This window comes from Aedes albopictus, chromosome 1, assembly GCF_035046485.1.
Source record: "Aedes albopictus strain Foshan chromosome 1, AalbF5, whole genome shotgun sequence".
NCBI classification, from domain to species: domain Eukaryota; kingdom Metazoa; phylum Arthropoda; class Insecta; order Diptera; family Culicidae; genus Aedes; species Aedes albopictus.
Genome location: NC_085136.1, coordinates 277,140,741 through 277,160,923, shown reverse-complemented (window position 1 = coordinate 277,160,923; position 20,183 = coordinate 277,140,741). Strand labels below are relative to the sequence as shown.

General features: G+C 45.7%; 2 protein-coding genes across 6 annotated transcripts in view; both read left to right on the top strand.

Annotated features, from left to right (window-relative positions):
- The window catches only part of LOC109412593 (fibroblast growth factor receptor homolog 1), a 595,864-nt gene extending 587,795 nt beyond the window's left edge, over positions 1–8,069 (top strand). For all 5 annotated transcript variants that reach the window (XM_029860651.2, XM_029860652.2, XM_062846822.1 and 2 more), the window contains exons 6-11: positions 36–413; positions 485–725; positions 787–1,091; positions 1,153–1,346; positions 1,415–1,555; positions 6,411–8,069. In XM_029860651.2, the coding sequence (XP_029716511.1) occupies positions 36–413; positions 485–725; positions 787–1,091; positions 1,153–1,346; positions 1,415–1,555; positions 6,411–6,678 (1,527 nt within the window). In that variant the 3' untranslated portion in view covers positions 6,679–8,069. The remainder of the gene's footprint in view (positions 1–35; positions 414–484; positions 726–786; positions 1,092–1,152; positions 1,347–1,414; positions 1,556–6,410) is intronic.
- A 5,368-nt stretch (positions 8,070–13,437) lies between these two features.
- On the top strand, positions 13,438–18,038 carry LOC134287462 (uncharacterized protein K02A2.6-like). The gene is made up of 2 exons (XM_062849312.1): positions 13,438–14,080; positions 14,138–18,038. The coding sequence occupies exons 1-2, from the start codon at positions 13,721–13,723 to the stop codon at positions 17,792–17,794; spliced, it is 4,017 nt and encodes a 1,338-aa protein (XP_062705296.1). The 5' UTR covers positions 13,438–13,720; the 3' UTR covers positions 17,795–18,038.
- The last annotated feature ends 2,145 nt before the right edge of the window (positions 18,039–20,183 follow it).

Sequence of the window (20,183 nt, the reverse complement as noted above, 5' to 3'; positions counted from 1 at the left end):
AATGAGGTTCTAACAGACTACATTTCTACGAACAGCGTGACGCGGACAACCCGGAGGTACTAACTCTTGAAAATGTGACCTACGCCGACGAAGGATGGTACACCTGCGTGGCGGCCAATACGCTAGGGGCGTCTTACGAAAGCGCATACCTGCGAGTGGTTGACGAATTTTTGGTGGATCCTCCGATAGTTCATCCGGTGCGGCAACACTCCACGCTGATAACGATCATGACAACGGTTCTGTCCAGTTGTTTCATGATCCTGGCGGTCATTGTGATCATCGTTTGCAAGAAGCTGAAGCGCGAGAAGATGAAACACCGAGCCATGGAGCACGTCAACCAGTGGACGAAGAAGGTCATCGTGCTGAAGCAGCCGGTTATAGAGAACAGCATCCCGGGGGTTACCGAGTCCATGGTAGGTTTCCGAAATCTCCACTCACACTCCGCAAGTTTTGATTGCTAGCAATATCCTCTCATCTCCTACAGCAAATGCCAATCGTCCGGATCGAGAAACAACGATCAACCCTGGTGCAAAGCGGGAACTGTGACCCGACCATGATCTCCGAGTACGAGTTCCCGATCGACCTGAACTGGGAGTTCCCACGGAACAAGCTGGTTCTTGGGAAAAGTCTTGGCGAAGGTGCCTTCGGAAAAGTAGTTATGGCCGAGGCGAATGGCTTGGTGAAAGGGCAAGCCTCTACGGTTGTCGCCGTTAAGATGCTGAAAGGTATGACCGTGTGACCCCTGGGTCTTCGAAACCCACAACTCTAATTTCCCGTTTATTCCAGAGGGCCACACCGACGCCGACGTGAAGGACCTGGTCTGCGAGATGGAAGTCATGAAGATGATCGGCAAACACGTCAACATTATCAACCTGCTCGGGTGCTGCTGCAAAGACGGTCCACTGTACGTGATCGTAGAGTACGCCCCACACGGCAACCTCAAAGACTTCCTGCGGAGTCATCGCTTCGGGACGAGCAACTACGAGGACATGGTCATCGGCGAGAAGGAGAAGAAGATCCTCACCCAGAAGGAGCTGATCTCGTTTGCGTATCAGATCGCACGCGGTATGGAGCACCTGGCGTCGAGGAGGGTAAGTTTTGACCGGAGATGATCACTGAAACAACGCTACTAAATGACCTTTTTTTCCACAGTGTATTCACCGGGACTTGGCGGCACGTAACGTGCTGGTTAGCGACGGCTACGTGATGAAGATTGCCGATTTCGGATTGGCACGAGACATCCACAGCCAAGAGTACTACCGAAAGACGACAACTGGCAAACTGCCCATCCGATGGATGGCGCCAGAGTCGCTGGAGGAGAAGTTCTACGATTCCCAGAGCGATGTGTAAGTACCTATAGTGACGACGAAGGTTGATTGGTAATTAACAGTAACGGGATTGTTTCTCATCTTAGGTGGTCCTTTGGAGTGCTGCTTTGGGAAATCATGACGTTAGGTGGCAATCCCTACTCTTCGATCCCAACTTGGGATAATCTCCTGGAGCACCTTAAGAAGGGCAAACGACTGGAGCAACCACCTCTATGCTCCATAGACATGTAAGTAAAATAACATAACCGTTTCTTTTTTTAAGCGACTGGAACCAAAGTAGCAAGTAATAGAATTATATACATTTCGGCATGATCAACCATTTGTCCTGAACTTGGTACACCAAGTACCCGATGGACTACAATTTACTCCGTTAAATCAAAGCCGAATAGAGCATCCATCTCCACTAGACTCGATCCTGGACCAATCGCTTCCAGTCCCTCTGGATGTTGAGTGTTTCTAGGTCCTCCTCTACTGCAATCAGCTATCCCTTCGTAGTTTTCTACTGAATATTATCTTCTCTTGTCGTTCTTCCAGCATCCTTACGACATGACAAACCCAATCCAAAGACACCAAACGCTCTCCGATAGACTTCCTTCAACTTCCCAAGTATCATTACCGTACATAGCAACTGGAAGGGTCAGTGTCTTATATATATACAACGTGAATTTCGTCTTCCTCTGCACACTACGGATCTTCAGCTGGATGAAGAGATCGTAACAAGTCCTATTTGCAGCTGCAAGACGAATGGATGCTGCATTCTTATTCTTTTCATATCGTCAGCAACTGCACACTACCGTGTTTGAAAAGTTAAGCTGGGAGTTTGTCCTTTGCTAATCTTCAGTCCTTTAATAGCCATTTTACCTTATCTAGCCTTGGAAATTCCACAGCTTGTCCATCGATGACTGGCAAGAACGTCAGTGCGTCAATCCGTTCATTAACGCACTAACGTTCTCGCCATTCGATAGAACCTTGGAGTACTCTCTCTATCTGGCAGCTAAATATCATAGTTTTGTCTGTCATTGCACATGACGGAAGATGGCGCTGTTTTTCTGCGCACGCCATTCGTAGTTTCGTACAATGTCTGCATATCATTCAATTTCAAACTGTTTTACGCCTCAGTAATGACATCTTCCTCACACTGCTTCTTCCTTTTGGGGTGAATTCTTCTCTCGGCTGCTATCGTTGCCTTGTACCGCCTATCTGCCAGCTACCAGACACTAACATCCAGCTCCTGACAACGTTTTTCTCGTTCGTCTCTTTCTGGAGCTCCTTATCGAACAACGTCTCTGAGTCGTCTTTGAGCAGTACCTTTCACTTCCCGCGCTGCTGTGCTCTCTCTCTCTCTCTACTCCGTGGATAGATTCCCGCAGATTGTTGAGGTTATCGTCCACATTGATTCCCTTTATCTTCTCATCCAGCTTCTTGCGGAGCTTGTTTTCTACAGTTTCTGTTGAGAAGCGCTTGTTCCTTTTTGGACCACCCTAATGAAAACCGAATTCTTAAAGCGGGCAATATAAATTTTGCAACAGCTTGAACCTAATTTTATTTATGCCGTTTTTCTTTTTGAACCTGGGTTGGAACTGGATTGGCGGAAAAAGTCTAAACAAACGTCAACCAAACACAAACAAACTTTAGTTCAAGCGAAACCGAAGTCGGGTTTGGGGTTGAAACTGTGATCTCATCCAGTTTCAACCCAGGTTGGAATTGGATCAAAAAGAAAAACGGCATTAAACAAACAATCGAAGGGAATAGACAAACTTATATGTTTACAAATATGATTCTCAGTTATTTCTATTTCTTTACTTACATTATATAGTTTTCAGTTATACCCTGCTTTTCCCACAAATATGGCGGCTCACACTCGTGCACTTTCACGGATCCCGGACTGCCTAAATAAAACACTCTTAAATTCACGCATTTTCTATCACAATTTGCCTTTACCTAGAATTGTGCTTTGAAACCGCTAATACACAACTTTCTATCTCTCAAACTATTACTTTTTTCTACTATTCGCAGCAACTTCAAATATTCAGATTCAACATGAACTATACTTTTCCTTCAATGCCTATTCTGAACCATTTTCTATTTTGTTTATGGTTTTATTTACCTTTCGCTTTCTCACCTTTTCTCTCCCCAACACCTTCTGACATCTATGAGCCTCTGCACGAATCTTGCGTACTGCTCATCCCCACAGAAAACTTGGAAACAGTTCGCACAGTAAAAATCAAATGTGACTTTTACTGTGCGCGCTGTTTTCAATTTTTCTGTGGTAGTGAGCAGGACAGGGCAAATTTGTGCAGAGGCTCATTATCTGCTCACGGTTCATCCATCAACCGGTGTTGTCTCGTCCTGTTGTGGAACGTATACGTATACGTATACATATATGTTGCGCAATGGTTGCGCTGTCGAAGGGTGGTACTGAGCTGTGCCAACAGCGTTGGATATTGAAACGTCGTTGAATTCGTGATTTTTCCAAGGTTGGTAACCGTCCATACTCGGGTATACCCTGACTTAGGATTGTTCTGGAAATAGCTGCCCATCTGGAGCTGTTGAACGCATTTCTTACTTCGAGGGTCACTACGGCACAGTTGCAAATTCTTCTCCTGTTACGTTGGAGAGCTAACTTGGCCATTTTAGTAATTGACAAGATAGCGGTCGGTCTATGGTCAATCTTTCCGTACGCCGAATTGGTTACTCGAGAGACCATCTACACCCTGTCTGTTGAGGATGATCCTCTCGAGCACCTTCCCACAATGACGAGAAAGTATAGTGGCCTGGTCTACATCCCGACGGGTAACCGAGTAGTTTCGCCGCCTTTTGCAATAGGACCAGGCTCTGCCGCTTCCAAGCCTCTGGGAAGACTCCTTTGTTCAGACATTTCTGCATAGAAGATCTGAACATCTCTATTGCATCCACTAGTACGCCGGTGGTCTCCATTCCTAGAGCTTCCCCATTCCTCGGCGCGACCCAGGCATTGAATTCTCCCGCTATTACCACCGGCCTTCGCCTTGCCAACAATTTTCTTCATGTAGTCCAGTATCGGCGTGAACTGCTCAATCGACCACCGCGGAGGTGCATATCAGCTACAGAAGAATACCTCGTTTACGTTGGTGACCACGAAGCCCGCGTAGGACTTCTGGACTGGGTAGCTCCCCGTTGTCCATATCGCCGCCATTTTGGACCCATCCGTGACCGGCGGGTACTCGGTATGGGGCCGCTATGATTACGATATCCGTTCCCGCCTGCCAAAGTCACAGTGGTTCAGGATCAGCTGCGTTGCCTGCACTGTGATTTACCCGCTGCGGCTCTTCTGAAAACCGGGCACCTTGGTCCTCCCGTTGGGTGCTTGTTGTTCGTGGATTTCCCAGAACAAATCAAACACGAAGGTGAACCTTTGCAGTCCCATTACTTGTGTCCTGGTTCCAGACACCTAAAGCAAACCTCTGGTGGCGCGTGCAAGGTCAGTTGACCAACGCTACCTGTGTCCCTGCCGGGCCCTTCCGTAGCCGAACGGTTGCGGTGGTCACCTGTATCTCACTCTGTTGCCGCAGTGCCGTGACGAAGTCTTCTGCGTCATTGATCTCATCTAGGTTCTTCACCTTCAGAGCCGCCTCCGCTGTAAGAGCCCTGGCCTGCCTCCGCTGTACGCCTCGACATCCTCGCCAAGGACCTCTTCCGCCAGACTTTTGTTGGCTGCGCCCTTGTGCTCCTTCTCGTGCTTGCGCAAGGGGATCATTTCACCCGTACGAGTATATCTAATACTGCGCACGTCGAATCCACAAGCTTTTTGTCGGACCTTTGCGCCTGCAAGACTTCCGAGTACTTGGACTGTGCAGTCTTCATGACGAGCGTGTCATCCTTCTCGCGCTTGGCACCTACCCTCCCACATCTCCTAGGTTTGGTGTCCCTACGCTCCTGCTCATCTTTCGCCTTCTTCTTTTTCATTTTCCGCTCTACTTTTGTCCAGGGAGCATCCTCCCCGTGACCCGCCCTAACTTGCGGTTACTGAGGACCAATCAGTAGTAGCAACTCTCTGTTCCCTTCGATCCGGAACGGGCCAGCCTTTTCAGGCCCAACCTTCCCGTCTTTCCGGGACGCCTGGCGCAGGTACGACTTACCGGCATTACTGCCGACTTTCGAGGTTAACAACCACCTATCTTTGCGAGCACCACCTGGTAGATCCTCACCTCTCGTCTGCCTCACACGCTTCTGCGATTACAAGTCTTGTCTTAAGCAATCGCGTCCGGCATCCGCTTAGGGCTACCCGGAATACGAAGGTCTTCGTTTGGGTAGATTTTGGTACCTTCAAGTTCCCGGGTTCTGTCACTGCAACATTTGTTAGGAGTTTATCATGGTCCTGCTTGGGCGCCGTCGTTGACTTCCGAAGTCTCATCAGTGTCTACTTGAGGTCCTTACTGATGTTCGACTTCGAGGACGCAAAGTCGATGATGAAGTCTAGCTGCTGCGCAGATTCTTTACCCCTTTGGAGACGGATTGTTTCGCCGCTGCTGTCTCAACTTCATTGGCGTCGAACACGTTTGTTACGCTCGATTTCACCGCCGAGGTCATATTGACCCCTTCGGCTTCAAAGGGTTCAGCCCGTCTACGTAACTGTTGATAGCTCTCATCAACCAGGCTACATGCATGACATCTCCCGAACCGCTAGCCGGGGGAAAATGGGGTTCCCTACGCTGACACTTCACGCACAGCAACCTCCTCTTGTTTCTGCTCTGCCTCAAAGAGGTCTTGCTATCCCACTCCTTCGGCAGAAGATAAGTACCTACATTATGCACGCCATTCAGGAGCTTATGGAAATGCTGCTTCCACCTTTCAATCACCTCATGTCCGTCCGTCAGGAGGCTCCTGTCGTGATGCCTGCGTATTTTGGCTCGCGGCATGAAGCAGTTGCAGAATGCGTTGAGCTTCTGATAGATCCTATTGAGTTTTAGTTGTCAGTGTTGCCAGTGGTGGTAACAAAGAAACTGTAGACAGATGACAAATTATACATATGAATCTAGGCCTACTCCGAAGACCAATCAACTTCAAATAATCAAACCCTATACCATGTACCCAATCTTACAGATACCTATTCATGCGCGAGTGCTGGCACTACCGGCCCGAGGAACGGCCCACCTTCAGCGAGATCGTGCAACACCTGGACCGGCTGGTGAGCATAACCTCCAACGAGGAGTATCTGGATCTCGGGCTGCCCCTGCTGGAAACGCCACCGTCCAGCGATGACGAGTCGGATGACAACGACGACAACGACCACGATGGTTGCGAACGGGTGCGGATGTATCCCTTCAACCACCACCATCTCCACAGTCACACCACCGAAAGTACCTTTTGACCTGGTTAAAAGTTAAACGATTAAAAGGCAGCGCATGTTTAAGATCCGCGCAGAATGCATACGTTTGCGGTGCATTAACATCAGTTTGGCCAAATAACTAATGAAAGCCGTTAGGTTAATGCAAACGCAGCCGCAAAGTACCAATTCTGCGTCAGAATTAGGGAAAATGACCGAAAACCTAAGGTTTTATGGACCAACTTCTCTTCGAAAGTATTCGTTATACTGCAATTGAATGTGAATCCCATATTTTACAAAAATCAATAGAACTATTCTTTTTTCTCTACAGTCAAACAAGATCTGTTTCTAGAGCAAGATTATAAAAATTAGGGTAAAACAGATGTTTTGTTCTTTCAATTTAGTGAAAAAGTAGTGTATGTAATTCACATTGAATTCCAGTATATAAAATAATCGAATTTTATTTGGTCATCCAGGAAAATTGTTTATAGCATTCATTTTTTCCAAGCCAGTGAAACAAGTCAGACGTCCTCAAGGCTCTGTGAGCAGTAGTTATTAGGAAATTGTAAAAATATGATCGAATTTATCGTTAGAACAAGTGCATCGAGAGTGAGTCCGTGTCTATTGTTTAAGTTTTTGTTAAGATCGAAGAAGGAAAAAAAAAAACAAATAAGACTGTATTTATTAAAGTTATATGAAAATCGATAGTCCCCTCTCTCAACCTGTAACAAGCAACACTAACCAAAAAGCGATAGTACATCGCAGAGCACCAACTTCATCGACGACGGGGAGAGGGTAGTCAAACTAGTCAGGAGATCCCAGTATCCATGACGTGAAGGTTCAACGACCGCCATACGAAATCGTGTCCATATTCTGCAATCATGCCCCTATAATGTGTACATAGATATCGACAATGTTTTCTATTAATTTTAAATGGAGTCCACCCCAAGTAGCCTGTAAGATGTAATTACTGCTAATCAAGACCAAAGTGTACCGCATCGAATAGATTTAAAGCTGAGTGTCAACGTAGCAGAAAAGAGCACAATACTCACCAAACTCCAGAAACCCTTCAGGGTTTCGAATCCCAATTCAGATCTGATTGTAGATTTAACGAACCGTTCTATGTAGCTTGTAAACCACCCTCATGAGGAACATGATAGATGCAATATTAAGTGTAATGAACGTGAAGATTAACAGCACTTTTCATTTGAGTGTGAGAGGAAATTTTAAGCACTACCCACGTGAGGATGAAATGCGTCGAATTAGATAAGCACTGTAAAGAAACGAATCAAGAAGCATACATGACTTTATCACAAAACACAACATTATCATCATCACCACGAAAACATCATCGCAAATTTAAATGAACAAACAGTAATTATAGATGTTAATGGTTAAATGTATAGATGCAATAAAACAGTACAAATTAAAGGAAAGATTAATAATTTCAAGCCGAAAACTTCCTGGGTTACAGACGAGTCCAAGCAAAGCTGGCAAGACTACACCTCCAACTCACTAAACCATTTCCATATCACTCCTTTTGTCCTCGGAGGATGGCTTGGAGGATGGGCAGGATCGACACCATGCCTGCTACCAACTGCTTTGCAAATATCACGAACTATCCACGTCTGGGTCAGTTCCAACCCAGTAGACCAATGCCACGACAGCTAACAGGATGCTCTGCACGTGGCCACTTGTTCGATAGAAGGGTTATGTGGTGAGCCAACTCCAGTTTCCTGGATCTCATCTCGCCTCCACAACCTTGATCGAGTGGGCAGTACTCAGAGTCAACTCCACTTCTTTGATCGAATCACCGTAGACCTCCAGCGTAATGTCGTCAGCAAAGCCGACGATCTTCACTTCCATCGGATACTCTAACCTCAACAGGTCCTCGTACATGACATTCCATAACACCGGATCCAGGATGGAACCTTGAGGGACTCCTCAGACGCAGGAGCGCATCGGAAATAGCCGGCCAACTGGCGCTTTTGAACGCGTTCCTTACACTACTGCACAGTAGCGAATCTCCCTCCTCTTACACTGGAGTATTATCTTTGCGGTCTTTGTAACCTACAGGATAGAGTCTACGGCCGACCTCCCCTTCTGGAAGCCGAACTGGTTGCTCGAGAGACCATTTACACCCTCGGTGTTCCTCAACATTCTGTTGAGGATGATCTTTTCGAGCAGCTTCCCCGTCATGTCGATCAAGCATATTGATCTATATGCCGACGGGTCCCCAGGTAGTTTCCCCGCGTTTGGCAATAGAACCAAGCTCTGCCTCTTCCATACTTCTGGGAAAACTCCCTCGTCCAGGCAATTCTTCATAGCAGACCTGAACATCCCGGAAGCCTCTGCAATAGCTACTTTAAAGGTCAAGTTCAGAACTCCGTCCGTCCTGGGGCCTTACCTACGCTAAGGGACTTAGCTATTCCCGCAAGTTCCACATCGGCGACTCTGTCTTCATCGCCAGCCCCAGTCCCCGGCTGTCCTACGAAAGGAGGCCAAGGACTAGGATCATTACGCGGAAAAAGCCCCTCGATGATCCCCTCCAACATCTCTGGAGATTGCTCTGTAGGAGCCATTACACATTTCTTCTTGGCCATCACGATCCTGTAGGCGTCACCCCACGGGTTCTCATTGGCACTCTGACAGAGACCCTCAATACAGGCCTTTCTGCCTGCTCTTAACTCAGTCTTCAGAGCGGCTTTTGCAGCGGCGAACACCACTCGCCGTTCGTTTCGCTCTTCCTCCGATCGTGCTCGCTGCATTCGCCGCCTAGCCCATAGGCAGGCGCGGCGCTGGTCCGCAATCGCGTCGGTCTACCAATAAGCCGGTGGCCTCCCATTTCTAGGGTGGACTCGCCTAGGCATGGTCGCATCGCACGCACACGATAGCACCGCTATCAGCTCGTCGCCGCGAACACGTCCGTTTTCGATCACGACAGCCGTCTAAACCAAGAAAGATTCGCTCACGGCGGAGCGCCTCTCTCCCAAGTAACCAAAAGTTCCGCTTCCCTTGACAAAATGCACTTTCAAGTTCCGCGAAGTTCAGATAAAGTTCCGAACGAAACTTTCTGGCTGCTTAAGAGGCTAACGATGAGCCTTGCTGGAACTTCGGTCACAAGTTCCGGCAAGGCTAATTGTTAGCCTCTTAAGCAGCCTGAAAGTTCCATTCGGAACTTTATCTGAACTTCGCGGAACTTTAAAGCTGCTTAAGATGCTATGTCGGAACTTTCAAGTTCATAGAAGTTCAGTTCAATAGCATTGTGTTTCAATGAAGATTAAATTTATTTCTTTTACAGAAAACAACTGTTTAAGCGTACACGAATAAAAGACATATATAATAATTTATCAAATCAATAAATACTAGGCTTGAGCAAAAAAAAAATAATGCCACCCATCGGATTCGAACCGACAGTCGATGCGTGAGAGCCCTACGCTCTACCACAGTACTACAGCTGCGATTGAGTGGACAGCAGGTAAAGTCTGACTTGAATCGATTTTCTGTCGGCAGCTAGTTTTGCACATTTGTACAGTAGTGAAGTTAGTTTGACTTTGTCGAGTGTCTTCAGCAGCGCAGCGGTAAGTCGGCAGGCTATCACGCAGGAGGATCCAGTTCAAATCTACATAGCAGCGACATATGTGAGAATATAACTATCAGTAGCAATTTCCAGACGTGAATCACTAACCCCCCCCCCCCCAACAGGGTGTGATTCTGAAAAACACATTTTTGTTTCTGCATGAATTTTGACAAAGTTCTGTCAGAAGCTGCTTAGAAGGCTATCCAGCGTGCTTATGTGAACTTTCAAGTTCCAAAATTACTTAAAAATGAAGCTGCTTAGAAGGCTAATGAGCGACCTCGAACAAGCTGCTTAGCTTATAAAGTACCCTTTTATCTGAACTTTTGGTTACTTGGGTAAATACCCCTTCGTCGAAGTATGATATCTTCCACCTGCGAGGGCTTGGCCTTGGCCTAGCCGCCTCTTCTTCTATCCGCTGTCTGCTGTTTTTATAGTCGATACTGTATACTGAAAAACAAAAGAACCCAAATTTGAGTATTTTTAAACTCACTTTTGAGTTCTTTTTTGCATCCTGTTTCATTCGCTCTCTTTATTGTTGTCAGAGAGTGAATAGCAAAACAACCCAACTTTGAGAGGTCGATGCGGGAAGCCAAAATTGAGTAAGTGGCACAGTACCGAAAGTTGAGTAATTTTAACTGACGATTGAGTAAAAAGAACCTTGACTTTAGGTACTTTGGCCGTATACGCCTAAATGCAAACTACCTACCTAAACATCGACTCAAGCAATTCAAAATTGGCTTCCCGCACGCAACCTCGAAGTTGGGTGGAATGAACTCACTTTTGGGTACTTTCGTTTTTCCGTGAGCGAACCGCCAGGTGGTCGCTGTGAGTGTAGCCATCATCTACTCTCCAGTTCGAGCTACTTGTTAAGCCAGGACTACAAAAGGTCACGTCAATAATTGACTCCGCTTCGTTTCGACTATAGGTACTCTTTTACCGACAATAGCTAAGTCGACATCTAAAATGGGCAGTGTTTCTAGCAGGATCTGACCCCGCTGGTTCGTGAAACGGCTTCCCCATTCCACGGCCCAGGCATTAAAGTCACCCGCTATTGGCGATTAAAAGTTGAGGTTATGTCGTGAAAATTTGGAAGTTTGAAAGGGAAATACCAGTTCTCCATCAGTTTAATCATTAATTTTTTTGATAAATTTATCGATAAAATGGATTTTTCTACCCCGATCCCACATTAAATTTTATCTGAAACGACTCAATCACTAAAATACGAAATGGGATTTCACAAAACTTAACCTCACTTTAGGAGGCCAATTACCACCGGCCTTCGCCCTGTTAGCACGGTCGTTAAGCGCAGTGTTGGGAATACTCACTTGGGAAAAGTTACATATACTCACTTGCTTCTATCTCAGTCCAGAAGTATGCTATCAAAAAATGATGTTTGAAGAGCTTTTAGATTGTAGTTTAATCTAAAACTTTACCGAATAAAATAAAGGTCGCAGACGCATACCAAAACCGTGAGAGAGCTGTGAGCACAAGGTGAGTAAAAATTATAAGAATTTTACTCACCTCGTACTCACAGCTCTCTCACAACTTTGGAATGCGTCTGCGACCTTTACTTCATTCGGTAAAGTTTTAGATTAAACTACAATCTAAAAGCCCTGCAAACATCATTTTTTGATAGCATGCTTCTGGACGTAGAAGCAAGTGAGTATCACTCTTGCAAGTGAGTATTCTCAACACTGGTTAAGCGTGGTCCAGCATTTGCGTGAACCGCTCGATCGGCCACCGCGGAGGCGCATAACAGCTACAGAAGAAGACCCCGTTTACTTTGGCGACTACGAAGCACTCATAGGTAGTAAACACCAACTCCTGGACGGGCTATTTACCCGTCGTTCATATCGCTGCCATTTTTCTGGGCCCATCCGCGATCCAGTTGCTGTTGCCGGCATGTACTCGGTATGGGTCCGCTATGATGGCGATATCCGTCTCCCACTTGTAGGGTCTGGGAGCACTGGCAAGACAGAATGTTGAAAGGAGCAACACGCTCATGGGAGGTGAGAGATAAACGTCTTGGGGTGACAAGGGGAGAGGAGAAAAGGGGAGATTGTTTGGGAGTGTGAAACGAGAAAGGTGTGAATAAACCGGGTCGAATACAAATCGTTTTTCTAGTTGCAAGACTTGATATCAAATCCGAAGACCAGCGGCACTACAATTTGGCGACGAAGGAGAATATACGGTATGTATTTGAATAGAACATTTTTGATCCTAAATAGTGAAATACAGAGAAATCAAGAAACGAGCTTCATAGGGCAAGAGGAAAAACATGGAGGCATCGGGGTGTCGTAGACCGATGCTGCATCGATTTCATGCTGGTTGAGCTTTTGCAGGCGTGAATCTGTGTTAGTGACGTCTTTATAGTTTTGTGATTCCTGCTGCGTAGGGTGAATCCACCTATTGTGGACATCCTTGCAGCAACTTGGGAGTAGCAACGAAAGGTTTTTATTGGAGTGTGTTTACAATTATACACGCTAGAATAATATAAAAGATGTTCGAATTATATACACAATGAATCAAGAGGTGAATGAAGAAATAAAAACGGAATAAAATGATTGTTTTACAGGAAAGCACCAGTGAAACCTTGTTGAAAAAACTGAAAATACAGGAAATGATGATAGGGGTCGACCAAATGTCATGGAGATGAACTAAAAAGTGTGCTTATTGAAATGTTTTGTTACAAATACCGTGGGGCGATATTTTATTGGTTGAGATATTTGCTATTGTTTGAGTTCAAATCCAAAATTTTCCCGGGAAAAGTGATAACTAAACAATGACTACAGATGTTTCATCGTGAGGGGCGATGAAGTACTGTATAATGTTGTAAGGGTCGACAGAGAACAACATAATATCGTGAGGGCCGATACACGCAATTTCATCGTGAGGGGCGATGAATGACTGAATATTGTCGTTAGGGTCGATATAAAACATCAATGTGAGGGTCGATGAAATATCTGTGATACATATCCAATGTCTCATCGTGAGGGGCGATGCATGACTGGATATTGTCGTGAGGGTCGACATAAAATATCGTAAGGGTCGATGAAATATCTGTGATTCATATCCAACGTCTCATCGTGAGGGGCGATGAGTGACTGGATATTGTCGTGAGGGTCGACATAAAATATCGTGAGGGTCGATAAAATATCCGTGATTCATATCCAACATTTCATCGTGAGGGGCGATGAATGACTGGATATTGTCGTATGGTTCGGCAACGAGGAAAATGTAGTTGAGAGCGCCAAATAAAATCGTGAGGGTCGATATAAAACATCATCGTAAGGGTCGTAAGATAATCTGGTCAGTATGAAATTGGTTGTTGCAAGAGTAATAGAGATTCGAATGGGCAGTTTTTACAGTGGTAGTATGTCCATAAGTCCATAATAATAGGGTTTCATATATTCCATTTGTGACAAAATTTGCGAAAATGTTGTGTACTTCTGGTATGACAACTAAGTCTAAAAAGGCAATTTTGTTTTGTCACATTGATTATTACAGATGGACGAAACGAGACCTATGCCACAGTTCAGATGCGAGGACATTGCAAAAGCACGACTGCACCATGAATGGAAAGATTGGAAGAGTGGGCTCGAGAGATATTTTGATGCTAATGATATAAATGATCAGTACAAAAAGCGCGCTAAACTGCTGTACTTGGGAGGGCCCCAGTTGGACAAAGTTTTTACCAATCTTCCAGATGGAAACAAATTTCCGTTAGTTGCTGTTGAGAAGAAGTATTACGACGTGGCAGTTGCAGCATTGGATAATTACTTCCAACCTGTGAAACAGGATATCCTGGAGAGACATCGTTTGCGTCAGATGAAGCAACTTCCGGGAGAAAAGTTTTCCCACTATATGGTAGTTATAAGGTTTTTTTGTAAATAATTGTGACTTTATCATATTTATAACACCTAGGTTCGTTTGAGACAGCAAGCTGCCCTCTGCGGCTTCGACAAATATTCAAAAAAGACAAGGCAGGTTTTAACGGATATGACGATTACCGATGTCATCGTTGAAGGTTGTCTTTCGGTCGAACTCCGGCGAAGAATGCTATTGAAGGACCGCTCTTTAGACGAAATCGAAGAGATCGCTTCTGGCTTGGAAGGTGTCGATTCCCAAATTCAAGACCTTGCAGGGAAATCAAATGAGAGTAATTCGGCTGACAAAGTGTACAAGGTGAAAGATTTTTCGTCACAAGGGTACAGACGTCCTCTGGCAACTAAGTTCAGATCAGGAGAGGGTCGTTATCGCGGACGTCCGGCTGTGCGACATACTACGAACGTTGTTTGCTTTAACTGTGGCAAGTCTGGCCACATTTCGTCGTCTGATTCCTGTCCAGCGAAAGGGAAACAGTGTCGAAACTGTAAACGAGTAGGCCATTTTGATTACACCTGTAAATCGTCTCGTTCTTCTGTAAAGCAGACATCGTTTTCACCGCCGAGTAAGAAAATTCGGGTTGTAGAGGAGAAAGAGACACGTGAAGCCGACGAGGGAAAGGTCTACTATGCTTTTGTCAACGGTAATCTAACCAACATGCTTACATTTGAGATAGGAGGCGTCTCTTTGGATATGCTGGTAGATTCAGGGGCGGATGCTAATTTAGTGACCTCGGAAGCATGGGAGAAATTGAAGCAGGCCGGTGTTCGCGTCACTAGTTCCACGAAAGAGTCCGATCGTTCCTTCCTTTCGTATGGCAGTTCTGACCCGCTGGCCGTCCGTGGGAAATTCACAGCAGAGATCAAAATTCAAGATCGATTGGTGCTCGCTAATTTCTACGTCGTGGAGAAAGGACAAACTTGCTTGTTGGGAGATGTTACTGCAAAGCAGCTACAAGTGTTGCAGGTTGGGGCCAATCTCAACCGGGTAGAGAAGTCTGATCCGTTCACCTGCATCAAAGACGTCGAGGTTCACATTCACATGGATCCGGAAGCTAAGCCCGTCGTACAACCCGTGAGACGGTTGCCAATTCCTCTCGAAGCTGAAGTTAATCGTAAGTTGGATGAAATGTTGAGCAGAGATATCATCGAGCCAAAGTTAGGTCCAACCACGTGGGTCTCTCCGTTGGTAGTCGTTGCTAAGGCAAACGGAGGGTTGCGATTGTGCGTAGATCTTCGTAGAGTGAACCAGTCAGTCTTGCGGGAGTATCACCCCATGCCGGTCATAGATCACATTCTGGCGCGAATCGGGACTGGCGTAGTATGGAGTAAGTTGGATATAAGGGATTCTTTTCTACAAATCATGGTTGCTGCGGAGTCTCGAGATATTCTCACGTTTATAACAGAAAAGGGGTTGTTTAGATTCAAGAGGCTTCCGTTTGGCCTCATAACTGCGCCTGAAATTTTCCAAAGAGTCATTGACGAAATTCTTTGCGGTTGTGAGGGCACCCATTGGTACCTTGATGATATTTTTGTGGAAGGCGAAACTCTAGAAGAGCATGATGCTCGATTGGAGAAGGTTATGGCTAAACTCAAGGAGCGAGGGGTACAACTGAATATGGATAAATGCCGCTTCAGGGTTACTGAACTGGAATTTCTCGGATATAAGATTTCGGAATCTGGAATAGCTCCATCTGAGGCTAAAGTTGAAGCAATCATAGCGTTCCGTCGTCCTGCAAACGAAGGTGAGATCCGTAGCTTTCTGGGTCTGGCCAACTACCTCAACAGGTACATACCTCATTTAGCCACCCTGGATGAACCGCTGAGGGAATTGACCAGGAAGGGTGTCAAATTCTCTTGGGATTCACGTCATGAAACGTCATTTCAAGCCATTAAACGTGCTATGTCAGATGTTCGTATCCTTGGGTTCTATGACGCACGCGACAGAACGGCTGTGATTGCCGATGCCAGTCCCACGGGGCTGGGGGCAATGCTTGTACAGACGAATAGGCAAGGACACGATAGAGTAGTTAGCTTCGCATCGAAATCACTCACGGAAACTGAAAGAAGATACTGTCAGACGGAGAAGGAGGCTTTGGGACTGGTATGGGCCGTCGAAAAATTCCAATTTTACCTCTTGGGTCGAAAATTTGATTTGGTTACGGATTGCAAGGCATTGGTGTATTTGTTTACACCACGATCAAAACCGTGCTCAAGGATTGAACGGTGGGTGTTGAGATTGCAATGCTTCAATTACTCAATCGTTCATATCCGAGGAGACCAAAATGCTGCAGACGCTCTTTCTCGTCTTTCATGTACAACGGTCGAGCCATTTGATTCGGCAGAGGAACTTGTTATTCAACACATAGCTTCGGTTAGCGCTGAATCTATCGCGGTTTCTTGGCAAGAAATACTTCGTGAATCTCGAGATGACGCAGAAATCATGAACATCCTCAAGTGCATAATGGAAGACACTATTGAGCTTCTACCAGCTGCTTATCGTATTATTTCTGCAGAGCTGTGCGACGTTGGAGGAGTTCTGCTGCGAGGAGATCGCATAGTCGTTCCAGCAGGATTACGACAACGAGTTCTGACCATCGCTCACGACGGACACCCCGGGGTGCGTATGATGAAATCATATCTTCGATCTGTCGTTTGGTGGCCTAAATTGGATGCAGACACAGAAAGCTTCGTGAAAAATTGTCGTGGGTGTACATTAGTAGCTGCTCCTGATGCCCCTGAGCCGATGCTCCGCCGTTCGCTCCCTTCCGGACCATGGGAAGATATCGCCATTGATTACCTAGGGCCACTTCCTGGCGGGCAGAATTTGTTGGTGATTGTCGACTGCTATAGCAGATACCTCGAAGTGTGCGAAATGACTTGCATTGATTCTACGGAGACTATCAGCCGCTTGCGAGAAGTCTTCGGCAGATTCGGTATACCATCCTTGATAAAAGCAGACAACGGTCCACAATTTGCCAGCACAGAATTCAAAAACTTTTGTCGTGACTACGGAATACATCTGGTCAATACGATTCCATATTGGCCGCAGATGAACGGCCAGGTGGAGCGGCAAAATCGCTCAATCCTGAAGAGACTTCGTATCGCACAAGAACTTGGCAAAGATTGGCGAAAAGAGCTGCACGAATTTCTTTTGGTATACCATGCTACAAATCATGCGACTACCGGAGAAGCACCATCGAAACTGATGTTCGGGCGCAGAATCAGGGGTAGACTTCCTTATGTTCCGGTCCATTACGAGGATGAGGCTGTGCGAGATGTCGACGGAATACGAAAAGAGAAGGGAAAGAACTACTCTGACGGGAAGCGTCGAGCCACTTACAGCGAAATACGGGAAGGTGACAAAGTGTTTGTGAAGCGGATGAAAAAGAATCATAAGTTGGAGGCGGACTACTCTGCAGAGGAATACGATGTTGTGAACAAAAAGGGGTCTGATGTCATTGTACGTTCCCGGGTCTCCGGGAAAAAGTTCCGTCGCAACGTGACGCACCTTAAGAAGGTTCCACAAATAGACGACAATGTTCAGCCCACAGCGACGACAGAGACGGATCAAAGCACATCAAGCGAAGTGGTTGATGGAAGGATGGATGAAACCGTACAATTGACTGAAACGCCGTCTGATCGGAAACGTGAGAGACAACAACCAACGAAATTCAAAGGCTATGTTCCTTTCTAAAATTTTTGTAAGTAAAGGTGGGGTTGTAGGGTCTGGGAGCACTGGCAAGACAGAATGTTGAAAGGAGCAACACGCTCATGGGAGGTGAGAGATAAACGTCTTGGGGTGACAAGGGGAGAGGAGAAAAGGGGAGATTGTTTGGGAGTGTGAAACGAGAAAGGTGTGAATAAACCGGGTCGAATACAAATCGTTTTTCTAGTTGCAAGACTTGATATCAAATCCGAAGACCAGCGGCACTACACCACTCAGAAACCGCCTGACAAAGCAGTTGCTGAGCTGCGTCAGTGGTTCAGGTTGAGCTGCGTTACCTGCACTGTGATTTGTTGTTCACTGCGGCTTTCTTGAAGGCCGGGCACCTTGGACCACCCGTCGGATGTCTGTTGTTCGTGGATTTCCCGGTACAGATCATGCAGATGGGTGGACTCGTGCAGCTTTGGGCCTTATGACCTTTAGCGCCGCATCGCCGGCACAGTTTGTGCCTATCAGGGCCTTTGTAGTCCCATGACTTGTGTCCTGGTTCCAGACACCTGAAGCAAACCTCTGGTGGCTCGTGGAATGTCAGGTGACATACACACCAGCCCACCTTTATACTCCCAGACCTAGAATGTGTACCTCATAAGTGCACACTTTCCAGACCACAAGGAACGCCCATAAATTACGTCACGCAAAAATTGACCATTTTCAACCCCCCTCCCCCCGTATGTCTCACTTTTTGTATGGGGCTTCTGGAATTTTTGTATGAGTCGTCACTGTTGAAAAACTTAATTGCCTAATGCTAAACGTACTGTGTTTGGCCGAGCCGCCGCTAGATGGCGGTAGTGAGCAAAGGTCAAACAGGAGCAAAAACGATACCAGCCCTGGCCAATACTGAATGTTTAAATCAACCGTTAAAAAGTTGATCGATGGGAGGCGATGAGAGTGTGACTTCTGTTTCTCTTTGCTAGAAGCTTCAGACAAACCGACGTAGCACGGTAATACTCTGATAATGTCCATCGTACATCGATTTAGCGGTCTGTTTAAAAATGCGATAGTTGGCCAACTGGCCATCCGTGGCGCTCGCATCGTTTTTGTTCGAGTTTGACGTTTGCCCACTACCGCCACCTAGTTGATGGTTGCCCAAACTCCGTCATTTTAGCATTGGGCGAACATGACTATGATTTGAATCGATTTCTTTGCTTGCTTGTTATCTTCTTCTTCTTCTTATTTCTGGCGAGCCGACACCGTTCGGCATCAGCTCTAGTTTAACGTCCGCCTATTTCTGGTACTAAGCCTAAACACGGACGGTCAGGGAGACATCCACACACACCTGACACCCTACATATCGAACCCATCAACACATGGGCCGGGACCTACTGCTTTACTTCTTATCCGAGGGAAGGCGTGATCAGATATTTTTGTCTCAGAAATACCGACGGCGTCGACTAGGATTGAACCTAGACCGACTGGGGTGAGAGGCAACCACGCTTACCACTACACCACCGACGCCGCTTTGCTTGTTATCTGCATTCATAAAGCCTGCGATGGATGCCGATATTTTTTTTTTTGTTTAGAATTCTAAAACACACCGTGCAATGATCGCTGAAATGTTGATGGTGGCCTAAGGCGCATTCCAGAATAATCTCAGGAAAGAGCCTGCATGTAGACACCGTGTGACAACACATTAGCTATAAATTTCCGGGCCGTGTTGCCAACGTGAATGTGAACTTCAGAACTTCATCATCAGGTACTCAAACTTGAAAAAGTGATACTGCCCTGATAAAAAATATCATAAAAATACGATAAATTTTATTGTTACAACACCATTTTTTCGAAAAATATTCACCATTAAACGTATTGTAATTTACACGGCACACTCACCATCACCCCTATTGTTCTATACCATTCGGCGAATGGTAAATGGCACTTTTACAATAAAAAATGGTGGTCGTTATGTATCTTAACCATAAAATTTTGAGAAAATTTTCATACACTTTTTCGCGAAAAACAATAGAATGTATTGTGTTTTAATGAGACATTTTTAGGGCAATTTTCAAAAGAAAACAATATATCTTAATGATTTTTTATTGTTTTTACAATACAAATACAATTAATTGAATGGCGTCAAATGAATCGTTGTTACAATAAAAATACAATAATATTTGTTGTTATTTGTAAGCAGTTTTCGCTTTTGAAAATCCATAGAATTTAAATTTCCCGCTAACATTTATATCCAGCATTTACGAGCACTAACGGCCGCCAGAATGATATGCACATTTTATGATAAGTGTCAAACACTCTGATGTCTGTCTGGTATGTGTTGCTTGGCAGCTGTTGATAAGATCTATCATCAATCTTTTCAAATAACTGCCAAATATCACAAGTCAGACCTCAGGTCGTATGATCCATACCA